At 35.3% G+C, this 19,183-nt stretch overlaps 2 protein-coding genes across 2 annotated transcripts in view; one reads left to right on the top strand and one right to left on the bottom strand.

Moving 5' to 3' along the window:
- Nucleotides 1-2,049: 2,049 nt before the first annotated feature.
- On the bottom strand, nucleotides 2,050-5,006 carry dap1b (death associated protein 1b). Its single transcript, XM_055215233.2, has 4 exons — nucleotides 4,848-5,006; nucleotides 3,153-3,240; nucleotides 2,789-2,852; nucleotides 2,050-2,373 (listed from the first exon to the last, which is right to left on the bottom strand). The coding sequence occupies exons 1-4, from the start codon at nucleotides 4,906-4,908 to the stop codon at nucleotides 2,257-2,259; spliced, it is 330 nt and encodes a 109-aa protein (XP_055071208.1). The 5' UTR covers nucleotides 4,909-5,006; the 3' UTR covers nucleotides 2,050-2,256.
- Nucleotides 5,007-7,495: 2,489 nt separating this feature from the next.
- Nucleotides 7,496-19,183, top strand: part of nme9 (NME/NM23 family member 9) — a 12,254-nt gene continuing 566 nt past the window's right edge. Inside the window, exons 1-17 of the mRNA XM_055215232.2 lie at nucleotides 7,496-7,715; nucleotides 7,817-7,874; nucleotides 8,267-8,370; nucleotides 8,453-8,524; nucleotides 10,150-10,266; nucleotides 10,674-10,752; nucleotides 10,839-10,921; nucleotides 11,023-11,115; nucleotides 11,522-11,676; nucleotides 13,091-13,293; nucleotides 14,480-14,624; nucleotides 14,823-14,930; nucleotides 15,727-15,872; nucleotides 17,625-17,769; nucleotides 17,881-18,137; nucleotides 18,221-18,316; nucleotides 19,020-19,121. Of these exons, the coding sequence (XP_055071207.2) occupies nucleotides 7,683-7,715; nucleotides 7,817-7,874; nucleotides 8,267-8,370; nucleotides 8,453-8,524; nucleotides 10,150-10,266; nucleotides 10,674-10,752; nucleotides 10,839-10,921; nucleotides 11,023-11,115; nucleotides 11,522-11,676; nucleotides 13,091-13,293; nucleotides 14,480-14,624; nucleotides 14,823-14,930; nucleotides 15,727-15,872; nucleotides 17,625-17,769; nucleotides 17,881-18,137; nucleotides 18,221-18,316; nucleotides 19,020-19,121 (1,996 nt within the window). The 5' untranslated portion in view covers nucleotides 7,496-7,682. The remainder of the gene's footprint in view (nucleotides 7,716-7,816; nucleotides 7,875-8,266; nucleotides 8,371-8,452; nucleotides 8,525-10,149; nucleotides 10,267-10,673; nucleotides 10,753-10,838; nucleotides 10,922-11,022; nucleotides 11,116-11,521; nucleotides 11,677-13,090; nucleotides 13,294-14,479; nucleotides 14,625-14,822; nucleotides 14,931-15,726; nucleotides 15,873-17,624; nucleotides 17,770-17,880; nucleotides 18,138-18,220; nucleotides 18,317-19,019; nucleotides 19,122-19,183) is intronic.

Here is a 19,183-nt window from a genome sequence, read left to right as displayed (position 1 = left end):
CATTAGCTCAAATCAGAAGCTAAAGAGGATTATGGAAAAAAAATGCAGAGTGATATATTTATGACAGTGAAGAAATAAATTAAGCTAACAAAAAGTCACATTTTCTTTTAAAAATATACAAACGGGTGCGTGCAAAGACATGTGATGGTCATAGTCAGACTTGCTCTTAACAGTTTTTATACTCAAATATATATGATCGTCTCTTAATAACAGATTGTGCCAAATATCTCATTTGGCACCAGCAGGTCTTTGCAGCTCTTGACTCTGAAGTGAACCCTGATCTTGTTTTCCCACATGTATCAGATTTTATGATAAATCAAAATCCTTTTATCAACATCAATGTTCAAACACTGCACAACTGTAGCTTTGCATAAAAAATGTATTAATGTGGGTTAAAAAGCAGGCTGCTCATGTACAGACCCAACAGAAAGATATGCAGAAACGGTTTTAACTGTTGAAGTCAGACTATTTATAAAGGATTACAATGTATTTTTCTTCAATACTATTGTAATCAATGCAAAAAATAATATTACAGAACAAACTACCCATGAGTATGATCATCATTCTTTATTATTAACTTGATTAGTAAAGTCATTTAAAGTATAAAAACTACAACACACCTGAAGTCTTTCACATAGTAATCTCATGAATGTGTGTCCAAACAAGTATACGTGATTCACTTCTAATCTTCTCTTTGTCTGCATTCATCAAATATACAGTATGTGAAATCAAAACACCGTTACAGTCTTGGTATTTCTCCCAGTATTTACACGCAATAGGGGCTCTTTTGTGCTGTCTGCATTATAGATGGCAAACTTCAGCACACATCTCCATTACAACTAACAGCTTTTTATTTTATTTGCAGATGGGTTATAACTGACAACTTATAGTCACCACACACAGCGTTTTTGACATCACTGTCTGATCTGGTTCATAAGATTTCATTATGAGGTTCTTTCAGAAATATCAGCCAACAAAGGTTAAAAACAAAGCAACGTTTGTGCAGTACATTTTTTGAATCATGCGTTAAAAAGTTAAACTCACTGGAAATCACTACAATGTTGTTTAACCTCAGTCTAAATTAAAATTTTAATGTAAATTTGAAGATTTAAATTTCACCAAAGACTTCCTGCTTTCACATTTCATAAATTAAAAACTAGAAATGTTATTATATTTAATATTTTTGACTTAAAGGAGCATTTCACCTGTAGAAACATTAAACTTTATTGAAAGTGTGTCATATTTGTAGTCAAAATGTAACATACATTTAGAATTTGGTGCCTATTTGACCGAGAAAGGGGTGTTTGTAGTTTCACCCCCTCAATAAAGATATTGGACTTCCTTCCTACAATGATGCAAAATGATTTTTTTTACATCATTGAAAGAAGGAAGTGCAACACTGAAATCTGTATACTCCCATCTCAGTGGCAACTGAGGAAATGATGCATGACTGGGGTTCTAACGATACAAAGCTTAATGCAAATGGGTGAAGTGTCCCTTAAATTTCTCAAACAGGCCCTTTTGAAACAAACCATTACAAATTGTTAGTGCTTTCCAAAGAAATTTAGACTTGACCAGCAATCTTAACCTTAACAAGTTAACCCAAGTTAAAGTTTCACACTTTCATCATGTCTGAGAAAATAAAGAGACTGAGAGCATCTTTCTGCTGTAACCTTTAATAGAAACACTCCCTTTACATTGTTTGCAATAATCATCTCTTTCAAGGACACTGCACAACAAACCTTTTCAATAATATCCAGAAGGTAATATTTTTGTAATTACACAGTCTTCGGTTTATAGAAAAAGACATTAAAAGGCTTGTTTGAAATCAAACTGCAGTTCCACAAATTTCTGGTTTCTGCTGCCATCTAATGGACACAAAGAAAAACTACAACCACCACTTCATTTGTTGAGGGTGCAAGTCATTTACTGGTCATTTCTATTTATCAAAAATAACAAATGACTTTAAAAAAAATATGCCATTTACTAATGCAACAATTTAATGTCAAGTTTATAAACATTCATTATTGATTCGCAAGAAAGCCATAATTTTGTCACAGCATAGTTTAATTGAAACTGTGTTTATGCAACATACAGTCCACACGGTGTGAAAAGCTACAAAGCTACTAATACTACGACCAACATGGTTACATTATACTCAAATTTATTTATTTATTTATTACAAACATCTACAAACAACTTCCTGATTGTCGCACATCATTTCTTCAGAAACTTTACAGTTGAGGCCATTTTGGCTTAAAACTTGCGCGGTTGTTGGATAAGGAAGGCTCGTTGGAGATGTGGTTTCTCCACTCCAGGTCTGACCCGACAGTGTCGCACTGAAACTGGAGTTTCTGGAAAGTCATGGCCCAACTGCAGGAAACATACATTAAATTCAAACTTTACGTTGCATTTCTAGAGACTTGATTTATAAAAATGGCAAGGTCACCAGGTTTGTGAGCTATTTGTGCTCTGTGCCAATGAAGCGAGTTAAAGCTTTGTTTGATGCATTGATAAAATGAGCTCTTTTTGGATACAATGGAGCAAACAACAGCATCCAACTTTCCACAATCCAATTAAAATTATAGACGGGAATAAAAATGCTAAATAAATTAGGGCCGCTTGTGTTTTGAGAGGTCATTAAAATACAGAAAGTGCAGGCTTGGCACATTCAATATTTTGGCTAATTTACTGTACTGCCATTAACTGCCAAACTCTATATGCCCTAATAAAACATTTCTGACAAACACATCACTTCAGATTTAACAGATGCAATAATTTAACAAACCTTCTCAAGAGGACCAGACAGCAGAAGACTGAAGTGTTGAAGTCTCCAAGGAGTGGGCAGAGGCCTGGAAAACATTTTGACACAAAGCAGAACTGAATGTGACTTTAAATTGAAGGAAGTCAAAACCACTGAACAGTTCATAGATTATGCAAAGTTAATGCATTTTCAGAAATTAGGTTTCTGCTTTATCTTTAAAGGGTTAATGCAGACTGAAATGAAAGGCAGGTGTACGAAAACTAGATCATGCAAAGTTTTGATGCCTTTTTCGATTGGACATTTTTCATTTAACAGGACAGAAGTAACAGCTCAAGAGTCAGGACAGCTCGTTCTATTAATGAAATAAATTAAATAAGCAAACTGGTACCTTTGTTTATCCATTTTCTTGGTTTCCTTCTCTACATTGGCATTATCCTCCCCACTTTTCTTCACCACACGTTTCCCACCAGCTTTCACTGTACAAAACACAATAAAACACGCACACAATTAGGCTGCAATGCTGAAAGAAAATGTTTGGAGTGAAGACAACTTGTAGGAACCTATAAAGAAATTTCATTGAAGACTTTTGAGTGAAACCATCTCTAGATGTCCATTACTATCAGTTCAGTCCTGTTGTTCTGAATTATTGGGACGTTTGCCAGGGGAACTGAGGGCAAGGAGCGTGCAAATGTGTTCAGTTAAATAAGCCATCCATCACAATCAACTTAATAAACTCTGTGAAGTGTGTAAGATTATGGGCGTGGTCAGCATCTCCAGCCATGTGTTGTGTGCCAGAACATGGTCACGTGTCCTAACTCTAGAGATTTTTTATGAGTTTGTGCACATGCATGCGTTTCCGAACAAATTCACTCCTGAACTTTACACTTAATTCCATATAAAAAGGCCTCATGTAATATTTTTTAAACAAAGACAGAGGGCATGCTTAACTTAAAGGGGTCATAACATGAAAATCTGACGCTTTCCAACTTTAAGTGCTATTATTGGATGGCCAGTGCATCTATTAACCTAAAAAAACTTGAAAAACAACTTCGCAACTTTGTTTTGGTAAACCATTCTCTGCAAGTATTTGAAATTAGGTTATTCAAATTTCAACGGTTTTGTGACGTAGGTAGTAAGTTTAATTACAATAATCCCGCCCCTTAACCTGAACCATTCAAACACAGCACTGACATTTAGTGCAGAGAAAAAAAGAGACAGCACAATTGGGTTTCAAAATTTAACAAACCACCATCATGCCAATCAGTGTTTGCATTTCATCAGCTCATTTGAACTTAAAAGGATATACCCAAAAATGGCACATTTTTGCTCACATCTACAAAGTGCGATTTTAACATGTTACAATAATTATCTGTGCAGTATTTTAAGCTAAAACCTCACACACGCAATCTGGGGACACAATAGACTTATTTTACATCTTTTACAAAAATCAAAATCTCATATTATGACCCCTTTAATGCGAACGTTTACAGCGCTCTCGCGATACGTTGACGTCATAGGCATTCAAGTCTGCGCAGAGCTCTGGGATTTGCCTGCAAATTTCTACCACAAAGAATTTTTAAATATTACATTGCAAATGATAAGTCACGTTGTCTTGGCAAATCAATGTTTTAATTACAATCAAATGCCACTTTAGGTCTCCTATAAGATTCTTCGACGTGATTTAAGCGATTAAATTTTTTTAAATATAATTTCCCGTTTGTCCTAAACTCGAGACTAGTATTTACACTCAATGTCGTTGAAACATGAAGAGTTCAGATTTGTTGTCTATGTAAGAAGTGCACGAGAATCTCAGACACAATCAGAGTAAACACTAAAGTTGCTGCGTGCACCATAAGTGCGTACTCACATCCTGGCGATCGCACAATAACAAAACAACAGCTCGTGTTTCGTTCACCCCCATTTTACGATCCTTAAAACACGCAGTTCATCTTGCATTACACATGCACAACCACAATAACATCATGCGCAACACTCGTTAAACATAAATCCGACTTGTTACAATAAATCAGAAAACGCGTCGCGTTTGATGCAATACACAACACAAACACATTAAAAACATTACCTGCAGGAGGGTGACCAGCCTTTAGCGTATCTCTCATCTCACTTTTTGAAAGTTGCACCATTGTCAGTTTTCTTCAACAACACCACAAGCACAAACAATCTACCAGACCGCCCACGCGCGTGTTTATATAGTCGCGTAACCGCAGTGACGTCACGCAGGACGTGCATGTGGGGAGCGCAAAACACACAACACAAGCGATGCAATGAAGTTTAAAAGTGTATGCACGATGTTTCTGTATTTGTAGGTTTTTGTGTTTAACTCTCACAGTATTTGTAATGTTTAATATTCCTTAAACATTGTTACAAACATTAAATTAACACTTTTGCAATAAGGTACAAACTCCATTTACAAATAGGTAATTTTTTTAGGTGCTATTTACTTTTTATACACAATATGTGAATTAAATGAAAATTTGAATGGTACTACCTGAATTGTTCAGGCAGTGAACCCAGTTTCAAAATGTCTGATAAATTGCCTTTAGGTGCATCTCGATTCTAGCCTACATTAAAGTGTTTATTAAACAGAATTCAATGATTTAAAATGTACACTTTTGTTACTGTTTTTTCACATGAAATGCAAATCTAGTTGTAGACTAGTTGTTTGATGGACTGTTAATGTTTGAAATGTACTTGCACATGCATAACATTACTATAAACAGAATCTGCTGGAATAAACACATTCACATTGTTCATATTATTTTCGCAGGACAAGTTTGAGCAAGAAACACCCTGAACAAACAAATCATCAAGCATTGTAAGTGATTATAAATGAATGTCTATGAGAGTTGAAAACTTTCCTTTATAAAACAGACTCTTAACTCTGATTGGCTGAGCCTCAGCTTTGTAAAATGCTGAAAATGTTTTGTCTGAGAATCACAGATGCATTGACCTTTTCCTCATATAAAGGTCTCATAAGGTGATGCATTTAGACGGCTCTGAGAACGACTGTTGTCTTTGGCTCTACTTCACATCACTGGACTCATATGGGGAACGTTCAATAAACCCTGACTGCTCCAGTCCTACAGAAGAAGAAAGAAAGACTGAAAAAGAAAAATGTGATTATAAAGTTGTTTACATCCAGCCATCACAACAGCAGCACTGTTTGTATGAGTGATCCTTTATTCAATAGACACACAAAATATATGCTGAGAAATCATTTCTCCACCCTTCATATAAGCCTTTCTCACACCCAACTGTACCGGTTTCTCTCGATCACAAAATCAAAACACACAAAGCTCTCAATGACTCATTAAGTGCAATTATATTCATATTGTATTATGGATTAGGATAATTTACCCCAAACCAAAAAATCTAACATTTCCCAAACCCTTCAACTACATTCACCAAATTGTTTTTACTTGGCCTTTTCTAACGCAAACAATCAGGCTCTCATTATATACAACCTATTTTATATTTCCTTACGACAGTAATCTCTACTTCAGTCCAGATGAATAAATATTTTTCAGTTGTAAACAATTTTGGGTAACTCAAAAAAGTAATTAATTAGTTACTAATGACAACTTCATTCATGTAATTAGATTACTGTACAAATCACTCCTCCAAAAACTATTTCATTGTTACAAATTAATTTCTAAGTCCTATTTAGTAAATGATACAAGGAAAGGCTTGAAACGGCTCAAATAAATCATTAAAAAGGACATCAATTATTCTGGTCCCACTATAGGGTCCAATTCTCACTATTAACTACATTTGCTTCAATATACTCCAAATATTGCTTATTAATACTTAGTGAAGTAGTTGTTAAATTTTAGTTTTGGTAGAAATGGGTGATTAAAAATGTAGAATAAGGTTTTGCAGAATCAGGCATTAATATGTGCTTTTTAAGTATTCATAAACAGCCAATATCTCAATAATATTAGTGAGAATTGTAAACTACACATGAGTGTTACAATTTTTCTTATTAACTTTTCAAAGTATTTAAAGTGATAAGGATTCATAAAAGACATGCATTTAACGTTAGCCATTAATTTTGATGTTAAATGGACTACTTTAAGTTACATCAGAAGTAACTGCAAGTAAAATACAGGAATAATCCCTTACTTTTTCAAGGGAAAAGTAATTAAATTATAGTAAATTATTACTTAGTAACTAGTTACACCCAACACTGGCTGTAAACATGATAGTAAAATATATATATGCAGTGTGTTGTGGCATTGAAGCTGCTGGATGGTCTGCTCTTTACATTAAACTCTTCATGTATGATGGACAGATAAAGTGATAGATTTACTGACATTCTGTGCCTTTCTTTTTAATAATTTGTAATTCCCACACTCCAATGTGTGTTTTCTTATAGTGTTCATGTACTAATATTGAGACATAATGATGTGTTTATCTAATTCTAATTGTGAATGTCTATAACCTAATAACTTATTTAACTTTTAATAACCTAAAAATATATTGTGCTTTCACCTGTACCATGGTCTGTAGTTTTAGTAGGCTATATGTGTACCGAAAACTAAATAGAAATAAATAAATGATACTGTAATGCTTTATAATCTAACTATTTAATGTGTTTGTGTTTTATTATCCAAAACAAATGAAGCCCACAGATGCTTGCGCTTGTTGTACTAAAGCGACATTACACACACAGTCCAGCAGATGGCGGAAGTGAAGCGTATAATAACTTAAGCGGTAACCAAGCAACGAGAACGCGAAACAGTCCGTACTGCGCATGTGCAGATGTTTGTGCAGCGCAGAAACTTTTTATTAACGAAAGCAACGCAATATTTTGCAATCAATAGTGAAATATCAAAGCTCGTCTTTTGATTTAATCGTGTTGTTTATTTTTGAAAAAGTATTTTGAATAAGAATTTTAATGGCAGGTAAAAAGAAGGAGATTAGCTTGCAGGTTTGTAGTTTCTTAATATATGTAAAGAAATGTTTGTGTATGCGTATTGTATTGCTTTTAAACTGTGTCTTGATGGCTAAATATAACCACTTTGTATTTAGGTTAATATTAATGACGATGAACAATGGAGTGAAGTTATGTCAACAAAAGGCTTAACAGGTGAGCCAGAAGTCGTGTTTGTGTGTTTTTTTGTCTAAAGAAGCCACATTTCTAATATATACATAATAATATTTATAACATTTAAAAAATCAACTCTTAGTTTTGTATAAAACACAGACTTTTCAAAGATAAAAGTATTTGGACACTTTATGGTCCTAAATGTGATGATGTGGTGACTCACTGAGGAGGAGTGACGTCATACATCCACTGAAAATCACATTGACATTGAGTTACTTAAGAGTCACTGAATGTGAACACAGATGTTATGAAAGCTCTCACATCATTTGTCTGCAGATGACAGTGTTGTTATCTTCTGCAATGAGGTGCAGACGTTTGAGTCTTGTGAATTTAAATTGATATTTGTGTGTCTGTTTGAATTGTGTGTTGTTCAGTGGTTGATGTGTACCAGCAGTGGTGCGGTCCCTGTCGTGCTGTCGTCAGTCTCTTCAGAAAAATAAAGAATGAGTTAGGAGACGATCTGCTGCATTTTGTCACAGTAAGAAAGATTGAACAGCACACAAACAATCATTTTAAATGTCAAGTTTTTGCTATGCTGATGGCGTCTTATCACCCTGCAGGCCGAGGCTGATGGGATTGATGCTCTGGTGAAATACAGAGGGAAATGTGAACCCACCTTTCTGTTTTATGCGGTTCGTATCTATATATTTCTAAACGGGATGGCTGTGTTTCATAGCTTACCGTTATCAAGCTAAATATTTGTAAGGGCAAACTCTTACGGTACATTCACACGGGCCGCTAACGCTTCTCATTCACTTTGAATGGGTGATGTCATGTTTTGCCGAATTGAATTGTGGATATGTCAGCATCACGTCACTGGCGTTGCTCGCGACAGAACATATCTCGCTGGCGTTAGCCAATCAGATCGCCTTATGCAAATAACCTAGTGCAGAGCCAGCAAATTACTTTTATGCAAGACCGGAGAACAGAGGAGCATGTGTTGCGGCCACTGTGATTGGCTGTTAGCCACGCTTCAGACACGCCCTCCATCAAGCGTTGACACTGACGCCATGTGTGAATGTACCGTTACAGGCACAATATGTCAGATTTTGCATTCAAATATCCAAAAACTACTAGCACATTGTTCTCTCATTTTTGTCACATGTGCACTTACATTATCTCCAATGTTTTGAACAGTGTTTGAATCTTTCAAGATATCCATCAATGTAGTTATGTGTGGTTTATCCTTGATTTTCACATTTGCTGCCATGGAAACTATAAGTATGTTTGACTATACGTGGCACTGCACATACAGATGACGTCGAATTATTGCGAGAGAAATTTGAAAGCAGCACAATAAATCATTCCTCCATTGTTATATTCCTCTGTTCCCCGGTCTTGTATAAACATAATTGGTTGGCATCTGCACTACGTTATTTGCTTAAGGTAATCTGTTTGGCGGATGGCTGCGTTGGTGCTTAAATAGTTAAAGATTTTCAACTTGTTGATCCACAATTCTGTTCAGCAACGCATGACATCACCGATTTAAAGTAAACGAGAAGCGCTGACACCGCATGTGAATGGAGCGTAACAGCATCATCAAGCTGCAGTTATTGTTATTGTTAAGCGACCTCTAGTGGTGAAAATTACATAGTGTGCCTTTAATAGTCCAAGTATAATAACTGGGGCAATCACACAAAATCATCACTGGGTTTCTATCACCATGATTTTATGCACATTTTAAAGTATTGCATAAGAAACGATTAATAAAAATGCCAAATTTCTAATAAAAATCCCTTTATTCGCAAAATAGTTTTTATACTCGCTTGGGGTGTTTTTGTGACTTTCGTTGTCTTTATCTTATATGGGGCTTTACATACTGTTGCTCGTGCCTGCATCAAAAATTCTGCATTTCCTCTTCTGTGCCCAAACGTAACTAAATGCAGTCCTGTCTCTATTTTTTAATTCGCATTTTGAAAAGATTTGCTTCACGCTTGGATAGAAACCTAAATGTGAAAAGAAAGAAATGTATACAAATATTTTGCTTAAAGAAACTGCCTTCATTTAGGCTGATGTAAATGATAAAAAAATCTCAAGTATTTTTATACTATAGGACAGTAAAATCAGCTGCATGTATTACAAAGAGGAATTGAAGGAGAATCACCACTAAGAATTGTAAAAACAGTTGTGCATGTCAGAAAAACTTGTAGCATCTTTATAATATACATGATCATGTTGTAGATGTCATTTGGTTTCACGCAGTTTTTGTTGTGATGATGAACGTCTGTGTCGGTGTCGCGTGGTTCTCCTGTTTTAGGGTGGAGAATTAGTGGCAGTTCTGCGGGGACCAAACGCTCCTCTCCTCCAGAAAATCATACAAGATGAGCTGAATAAAGAGAAGAAGGTGCTGGAACATGGAGCTACACGCAGGCCCGTAAGTTCGGCTGGACAAACATTTCTTCTCATTACATTACTGAACACAGTTTATCTGTATGAAAGATCAAGTTTATCTAACACGTTTATCTGCTCCTCACACAAAGCAAACTGTAAAAAAAGTTGGTTCAACTTATAAAAGTAAGTTATCTGGTTGCCTTATATATTAGTTGACACAACAATTTTAACAAACCTTTTTTTTGGGTTAACTAATATTTTTAAGTTTAATTAAGTTGCTATAAATTATAAAAATAAAGTTTTAATATATTCAGCCAATTCAACTTATTATTATTATTATTTTTATTTATACCAACTCCTCACTAGTGAAGAAAGTTGAAATCACTTGTTAATTCAAGTTGTGCAATAAATAATTTTTTTAATTTGAAGACATTTCATGTGTTGTCTCAGGTGAAAGATGAAGGTTTAACTGAAGAAGAAGAGTTGAATGATGACACTGAAGATCACATGAATGATGAAGCTGTGTTTGGTATTGATCTTTACTGTAGATTAAACTCGCTCGTAGCTCCATTCTGTTCACTGAATTCACCTGAACGCTGTATGTTTCTTTTTTAGTTCCTGCTAATAAGTCATACACAGTGGCAATAATAAAACCAGACGTGGTTGCACACGGCAAAACCAACGAGATTATTATGAAGGTATTAAACGCTTTATAACATACAGCCAATAATAATCAATGATCAATACTTGAGAAGAACCGCTAAACGTTTGTTTTGTATCTGATGGGATTTTCCTTCAGATTCAGAATGCAGGATTTGTCATCTTGGCTCATGAGGAGAAAACTTTGACAGAAACAGAAGCTAAAGACTTTTATCAACACAAAGCTTCAGAGGTAAACATTTCAAATACATAAAAAACAGCTTTCATCCCTTTGTGCCTCACCCAAACAAAATTAATGACATAAAACAATCTCAAACTTAATAAATGATATGTAGAATATGTAGTGCTGTTGGTTAGTAGCTTAATTGTTTCTGAGGTTTTAATTGCACAGAATTTATGATGAATTATTTTATTTAAAAAAATGTCATCTTACGCCCCAGTTTGAGAATCGCTGCTTTAATAGATGCATACAAAGTAATTTTGTGACTTGTGCATTGGTCATCTGTCTTAAACCATTGTGTGTGTGTGTGTGTGTGTTTATATTGTTGCTGATGGTGTGTTATAGCAGATCGATGCATTGCTGTGTAGATTTGTGTGTGTATCACTCACATACTTGTTATGTGTATGTGCTCTCTAAGCCTTACTTTCAGGAGCTTGTCCAGTATATGTCGAGCGGTCCGTCTCATGTCCTGGTCATTTCTAAGGCGGAGGGTTCTGACGACGTCATTCCAGCCTGGAGAGAATTCATCGGACCACCGGATATTGATGAGGCCAAGATGAAACAGCCAGACAGGTTCCCAAAAACAAAAATACATAAACACAAGCAGTCTGACATTTAACACACAATAAATGTCATTTATAAATGTCATTTATACATGACTCTATATTATAACATAACAATTTTAGTAACTATTTATTTTTTCCAAGTACCTGTTCCTAATTTTTCTTCAAAAGATGATACAATACAAATACATCCTCATACTTATTATGAAAAAAAGTACATTGCATGTCACTATTTATGTACAGAATTGAAGTTTACATTATTAAAAATCATAAAATATGTGGAAGTTTTTGAAAATATACATACATAGATACAGGTCATTGAAAGTGCTTAAATCTGTTTTATGCAATAAGTTTTCTGAAAAAAAAATCAATATTATTCCCTGTGTAGTGTAGGATAATATCATAAAAATTCTAGACTTTTTAAGCACACGTGCTAAACTGTTCGCTTTAAATGCTTATATCTTCTGTATGCGAATGTTGATTCATACCAAAATGCTTTTTTGTATAATTGTGTTTGACACATGAAAACGTCTCAGGTTACGTATGTAACTGTTGTTCCCTGAGAAGGGAACGAGACGCTGCGTCTCCCTTGTCATACTTCCTGCATCCCTGTAACGCCGTCTTTGGCAATATTTAAGATAGCGATATACTTCCTGGCTCCCGCGTCACCCTGTCTTTGTCGTTAAGCCTCACCATTGGTTGAATTTGATATACACGTTCAGACGCACTTACCCCTGGAGGCGTCCCCAAAGTGTCACCGCAGTGACGCAGCGCGAGTTCCATCAAAAGAGAACTGTAACAATGTAACAATGTTTCCCCACATTTAGTCCTTAAATTTAAGGGTATTGAACCTAGAAAGTCCTTGAATTTGAAGTTAACTAAGGTGTGGAAACCCTGAAGTTGCCTATTTGCTTGCATATTACCAGCATATTGGCTGTTTATTCATGTTTAAAGCACATATTAATGCATAACAGTAATCATCATCCCTTAGTCGTACCCCATACATCCTTTTAAACACTACACAACTACCCTACTAAGTATTAATAAGGAGTAGAATAAGAGTTAAATCAGTAATGAATATGTGTTCCTCTTACTAAAGTGTTACCAAACATTTTTATGCATACTGTTTAATATGATCGCTATAAACCTCCTGAATTGTCTGAAACACAGAGATTCAGTTATTTCCAGGCATAATTAATAATTTACTTTTGTAATTAAATGTAATTTCTAAAGGGTATCAGGGATTTGTGTTGCCGTTCCATATTGTGCTTACAGATTTCAGCACTATGAGTTATAGCACAAACACATCCTGTGGACTTCTGCCTGAGAACCAACAGAGAGACCATCTGTTCTTCTCTCGCTCCTCTTCTTTATTCCAACTCTCACGCTTTCCTCTTTCTCATTGGTCGTCGTCTGTTCTTCAGCTTGCGAGCGCAGTACGGCACCACGAGCGTTTTCAACGCCCTGCACGGCAGCCGGGACAGAGAGGTGGGCAGCAGGGAGCTGGCGTTCTTCTTCCCAAGCTTCAGGATGGCGAACCCGGGCTCGGAGCGGGACGGGCCGGAACAGGAGCATGTGGAGAGGACGCTGGCGCTCATCCGCCCAGACGCTGCCAGGGAAAACAGAGGCATGTGCCAACATTACGTCTGCGTTCACATAACTGCGGCCTTACGGGCAAAGTCACATAACCCTGCATTCACTGAGTATTAAAAAATAACACTGCTGTAGTAGGGCTGAGCGGGCACAAACTAATGCATGGGTTAATTTTAACAAGACTACTTTACATAGTTATACAGGGCCGAGCAATCTGTGATTTGGGGCTTTACTCTTACTGTCAGAAGATCTCCTGTGAATTTTTGATGTGTTTTGGTTAAGATATTGAACAAAGAGGACAAATCCTCTTCATCTTATGTTTTTTTTATTTCTGAGTTGGGTGTGTAAGTCATCAAATCCAACCTTATATGATTTTAATCACTGTCTTATTACTTAAAACATAACACTATTTTGAAACACATCAACAACTGATAGCTGGGATTAAAAACATTTTTACACAGTGTGGTTAGTTGTCACACAGTGTTATAATAAAGCCTCAGGTATACAATGATAATGAAAACAATGTAAATACTATTCATCAAAATGATAACTGTTTATACAATATCAGGGGAAATAACTCACAATCTTTATTGTGCAGCCCTTTAAAAAAATCTATGTATATGCATTGCTTCATAATAGACGGATGTTTAGATGAAGGATGATGGATGGATGAATGTGTTGATCTCTATCTATTATAGGCAGATATAGAAACAATATCCACCTTTAGTATATAGACAGAATTTGATTGAATTATTTGTTTAAACTAAATGTTCTAGCAGGTGTTACAACAAACCCTCTGTTTGTTACAATGAAGCCCACCTATAGGGGTAACATTTGCACTCCTGTCACTTTCAATGTAATTGTATGATAACGGTAGATCACACAAACAAACTTTAAGTGTTAATTTGTAGCAGAGATGTGTGTGTTGATTGTGCAAAAAAATTATTAACTTCAAATATTTTTTGAATAATAGAGGCAAAGCCAAAAAGCGTTAGGTTGTGCCCCGCGCTCCCCTACTCACAAACACAACCAGTGAAAAACACACTTGATTGAATTTATGATGGTCATGATCTCACAAAGCTTTTAAAGCTGTTTGATATCATGTGTATGTATTCATTTCTTTACATATCAAATATTGTAACAAAAAGTGATCCCAGCATGTTCTTAATAAAGGCTGAGAGGAGATTTAAACAGATATTTGTATTATATTGTGTTTACAGAGGAGATCCTGGGCAGGATTCATGCTTCAGGTTTTAAAGTGGCGATGCAGAAAGAGATCATGTTGTCTGAGGATCAGGTGAGACAGTTTTATAGCTCTCATCTGGAAGAGGAATATTTCCCCAGCCTGCTTCAGAACATGACCAGGTAAAGTCCATCAAATGCGGTAAAATCAATTGTGTTAATTCATTTCCAGTTTTCACAGTTTGGTTGCAAAGTAACATTAGAGTAAATATTTGTTAGTAGAGAGATTAAACAACAATATAAATAAGATGGTATTACTGGAAATGTATGGATAGTAGTGTGCTGTGATAAAAGATGCTAAAGACTGTGCTGGTTGTTTAGTGGACCTGTGCTGGCTTTAGCTCTTGTAAAGGATGGAGCTGTGCAACAATGGAGAAAAATCCTGGGACCCAAAGATCTCATCCAGGCTAAGAATGAGGAACCGGATTGGTAAGACATCATTTATAGTAGCTTCAGATTTCAGTCTGTTCTCATTTAGTTTCCCAGTAGTTCCTCTGACATTCATTCAAAATTAATATACATTCATTTTTTACAATTAATCTAAGAGCTTTAAAGCAACACATCCACCACACACAACAAAACACACGCTGTTTCTGCTCATCTTCTCATGTTAATCTTGAGTACCTATAACTATATCCATTGTTTCCATAATGCTGGAAAGCTGCACAAGACTTTCTTGTCCTTACATCCAAAAACACATTTCTTTTTTTGTGCCATTGTTGAGTCTTGATATAAAACAAAGCTGTCGCGTGCAGTTATGTCGGTGACTTCTACTCGAAGGAAAAATGCTAATGAGCATCCTTGTTCTCACTCTTGATTGATATGTGGGCGTGGTTTTTGGAGGAAGTGACCATTAAAGGAATATGGGGTCACTGATATGTAACGGGTACCCACTTTGCATTTGTTTAGCATGAGGATTACAACTCTTTATCTGTGTTAATAAATCAGAATGCATCAAATAGCATTAAACTCAACCTTTAAGGTCTTTAACCAGTGTCAGGCACTTCTGCATCGATCTGTCCATCCATCAGGACTTTATCATACATGACTATTTTAAGCATTCTTCAGAGTTTATCCGGAGAAACCTTAAGATCAAACTTTACATGGTGTCACGCACGTAAGCCCAATTCTCCTTGTGTGTGTGTGGTTTTAATTCGTCTGTCGTCGAGTGTAATGGGTTTATGGGTTTTGATCATTTCTCTATGTGTGTGTGTGCTTCTGATTGTTTGCGAGCACAGTTTTCAACAGAGAGCTCAAATGTGAATCAGCTGCATGGCAGTGGAAGTTCAGAGGAGGCAGAGAAAGAGATCAACTTCTTCTTCCCCCCAGAAAAAACACTGGCTGTCATCAAACCCGACACGCAACACAAAGGTCTCATTTCACTGTAAATAAGCAGTTAATATAGTCCAGATGTTTTTAAATCTTTATCTGAGATGCTAATATTTGTAATTAATTTGCTTTTAATGCAAAAACATTTCTGAAATTTTTGCAAGACAGTACACTCTTAAAAATAAAGTCGTATAAAAGATTCTTCACAGCAATGCCATTTTTGGTTCCTCAAAGACCTGTTCAGTTAAAGCTTCTCAGAAGAACCATTTCTTTCTTACCTTTTATGATCCGAAGAACCTTATTCACCATAAGAAACCATTTGTGAAACAGAAAGTTTCTTCATGAAACCTTTCAGTCTTAAATGTTTCTTCTATTGCATCATGAAGCACCTTTATTTTTAAGAGCTCATTTGTCACAAGAATGTATAGAAAAGACTTTTTCTGTATGAATGTAATTGTTTCCTGCAAATCCAATGTAAATAGATGAGTTTGCAATGCAACCACAAGTATTTACATGAATCAGTGTAACCAGAGATTTTCAGACTTAACTCTTAACATTTTGTGTTATTGACAATTTTTGCAAAAACACTGCATGAAACTACGAAGGAGTTAGTGCCACATAGAAATAAATAAATAAATACAATTTTGAGAATAAAGTCAAAACATTTTGACAATAAAGTCAAAATATTGAGAATAAACTCAAAATATTTTGAGAATTAAGTCAAAACATATCGAGAATAAAGTAAAAATTATAAGAATAGTGTCATAATTATGAAAATAAAGTCAAAATATTTGGAGAAAAAAAGTCTAAATTATGATAATAAAGTCATAAATATGAAAATAAAGTCAAAATATTTTCAGAATAAAGTCAAAATATTTTCAGAATAATTATGAAATTGAACATAAGACTGTGTCTGTATGAATGGCTAAAGATTTACAAGAAACAATTACAATGTAAAAAGATGAGTTTGCAATGCTACAAGTATTTAAATGAATCAGTGTAACCAGCGATTTTCAGACTTAACAAAATTATGAGAATAAAGCAATAAAAGTCATAATTATTAAAATAAAGTATAACATTTTGAGAATAAAGTCAAAACATATAGAGAATAAACTCATTTTTATGAAAATAAAGTCAAAATATTTCAAGAACAAACTCGTAATATTTTAAGGATTACACAGAATTACAGGAAACAATGTTGTTGTAGCTTCTGTTAGACATGGATGTGGAGGATTTAATTAAATCCTATTTTAGGATGGGATTTGGCAATAAAGAAATCCTACATCTTTTAACACTCCATTAACATGCAGTAATAATAACCATCAAGACACTGCAGCATTTTATGTAGCACTAAAATGCCGTCGTATAAAACAGTTTATACCACGGATCTGTTGAATGCTGTATTCTGATTGGTTGAGAAATGTTCCATTGGTGTTTAGTATTTTTTCACACCTAACCTGTCAAATATCTTAAAAATAGACAGCAGAGCGATGTCTGTGGTAAATGTGGTATAAGAGAAATAATTGACTTTATTCGAAAATAATGCACAACCGCAGCATTAACATGGCCCGTCGTCAATTAATCCTTACATACGCTAGTCAACATTTGAAGTGGATCCAAACCTTTACAAAAGTTGTCTTCAAATTTTGAACAATACATTTTCTTGTCCTGCGACAACGTTGATAGTTTTTTGATCCACTTTAAACGTTGACTAATGTAAATGATTGGAAGCTTAAAGAAACATTACACAGTAACTTAAAAATCTTTCATTGGTTTGCTTTTGCTCACCATCAGAGGAAATCCTGGATGAGATTCAGGCCAGAGGATTCACAATTTCTCATCTGAAAGATACGGCTCTGTCCAGAGAGATGGCAGAAGAATTTTATAAAGAACACAGAGATAAACCCTTCTTCAACCAACTAGTCGATTACATGTGCCGGTGAGTTACACACAAGTATAAAAAACATCAAAATCATTGTCATTGTAAGCAAAGAAACCTTCGTCTTGGACTGTGTTCTTAAAGAGTGTAGCTTGGTTGATTTTTCCTCAGTGGTCCGTGTACTATGCTGGTTTTGACTAAAGAGAATGCCGTGGAGGAATGGAGAGCAGCTATGGGTCCAGCCGACCCCGGCGAGGCGAAACATACGGCACCAGAATCTCTGCGAGCTCGCTTCGCTAAAGACATCTTAGAGAACGCCGTCCACGGTTCCTCCAATACAGAACAAGCACATGAGAAGATCAACTTCATCTTTGGAGATATCGGCTCAGAGAACGAGCTCATTCATGAGGCGGTGTCTCCTGCTTTAGGTACCCAACAGAAGTTTATTACAGACATTCATCTCTACAGATATTGTGTAATATATAAGATGTCAATCTTCTCTTTTCTGCAGAAACGGAGGAAAGCTTTGCAGAACTCAGAAACCTTCAAGCATCAAGATCATCAACAGTGGATGACCAGAGAAACGAGGCCGAGCCCAACTCAACAGGTTATAACTAAAGTATCTAATATACTACATCACTGAAGGAAGATTAACTTTATACTCAGTGATCAAGACTTCATAATAACAGTACATGAGTTTGGAATGACAAAATGTTCACAATAATGAATTTTAAATCTGTCAAATCCACACTGTAAAAAAATTTCGTAGAAATTGTAGCTGGGTTGCCGGTAACTTACCGTAGATTTAAATTTATGTTTTTTACTGGCAACATTTTGTTCAAAGTTAAATGAACATTAAACATTTACAAGTCTTTGTCTTTTTTAGTAAAACTAAAAAAACAGTATCAAGCAAAACATTCTGGGAAACAAAATCTGAAGCAAAAAACAGAAAAAGGTTGATGATGATTTCTGGTTCCCAGAATGCTTTGCATGAGGCTGTTATTGTATAGTTTTATTCTGTAAAGATAAAGACTTGTTCATATTTAACATTTATTTAACTTTGAACAAACTCTTGCCAGTAAATAACATTAATTTAAATCTACGGTAAATTACCGGCAACCCAGCTGCAATAACATTGTAATTTCTACGAATTTTTTTTACAGTGCATTGAAAAAGACTATTAAAGGAATATTCGACTTTCATAAATATTTTGGATGACTTGGGGTGAGCAAATGATAAGTATTGCTTTAATCTACTTTTTATAGTCACATAAAAACACAAAATCCTTTCTTATGCTTTTTTATAAGCAGATGGTGGTGAAGAAATGAGCCAGCAAATATCACACGAGATCGGAGCCGTCTCAGATCAGCGAGTAACATCAGAGACACCCAGCGAGAGCCAGCAGGACACGGGTCTGATTCTGAATTATATCATCATCATCATCAAAACTAGAAATGTTTTAAAGATTTACACA

This window comes from Misgurnus anguillicaudatus, chromosome 17 (genome assembly GCF_027580225.2).
Source record: "Misgurnus anguillicaudatus chromosome 17, ASM2758022v2, whole genome shotgun sequence".
NCBI lineage: Eukaryota > Metazoa > Chordata > Actinopteri > Cypriniformes > Cobitidae > Misgurnus > Misgurnus anguillicaudatus.
This window is presented reverse-complemented; position numbering and strand designations above follow the sequence as displayed.

Excerpts from the sequence above, each read along its gene's own strand:
- dap1b (XM_055215233.2), bottom strand. The coding sequence starts at position 4,908 with ATGGTGCAACTTTCAAAAAGTGAGATGAGAGATACGCTAAAGGCTGGT. Across the intron at positions 3,241-4,847 it reads GGCTGGTCACCCTCCTGCAG|TGAAAGCTGGTGGGAAACGT; the intron begins GTAATGTTTTTA and ends TGTTTTGTACAG. Across the intron at positions 2,374-2,788 it reads TGTCTGGTCCTCTTGAGAAG|TTGGGCCATGACTTTCCAGA; the intron begins GTTTGTTAAATT and ends TGTTTCCTGCAG.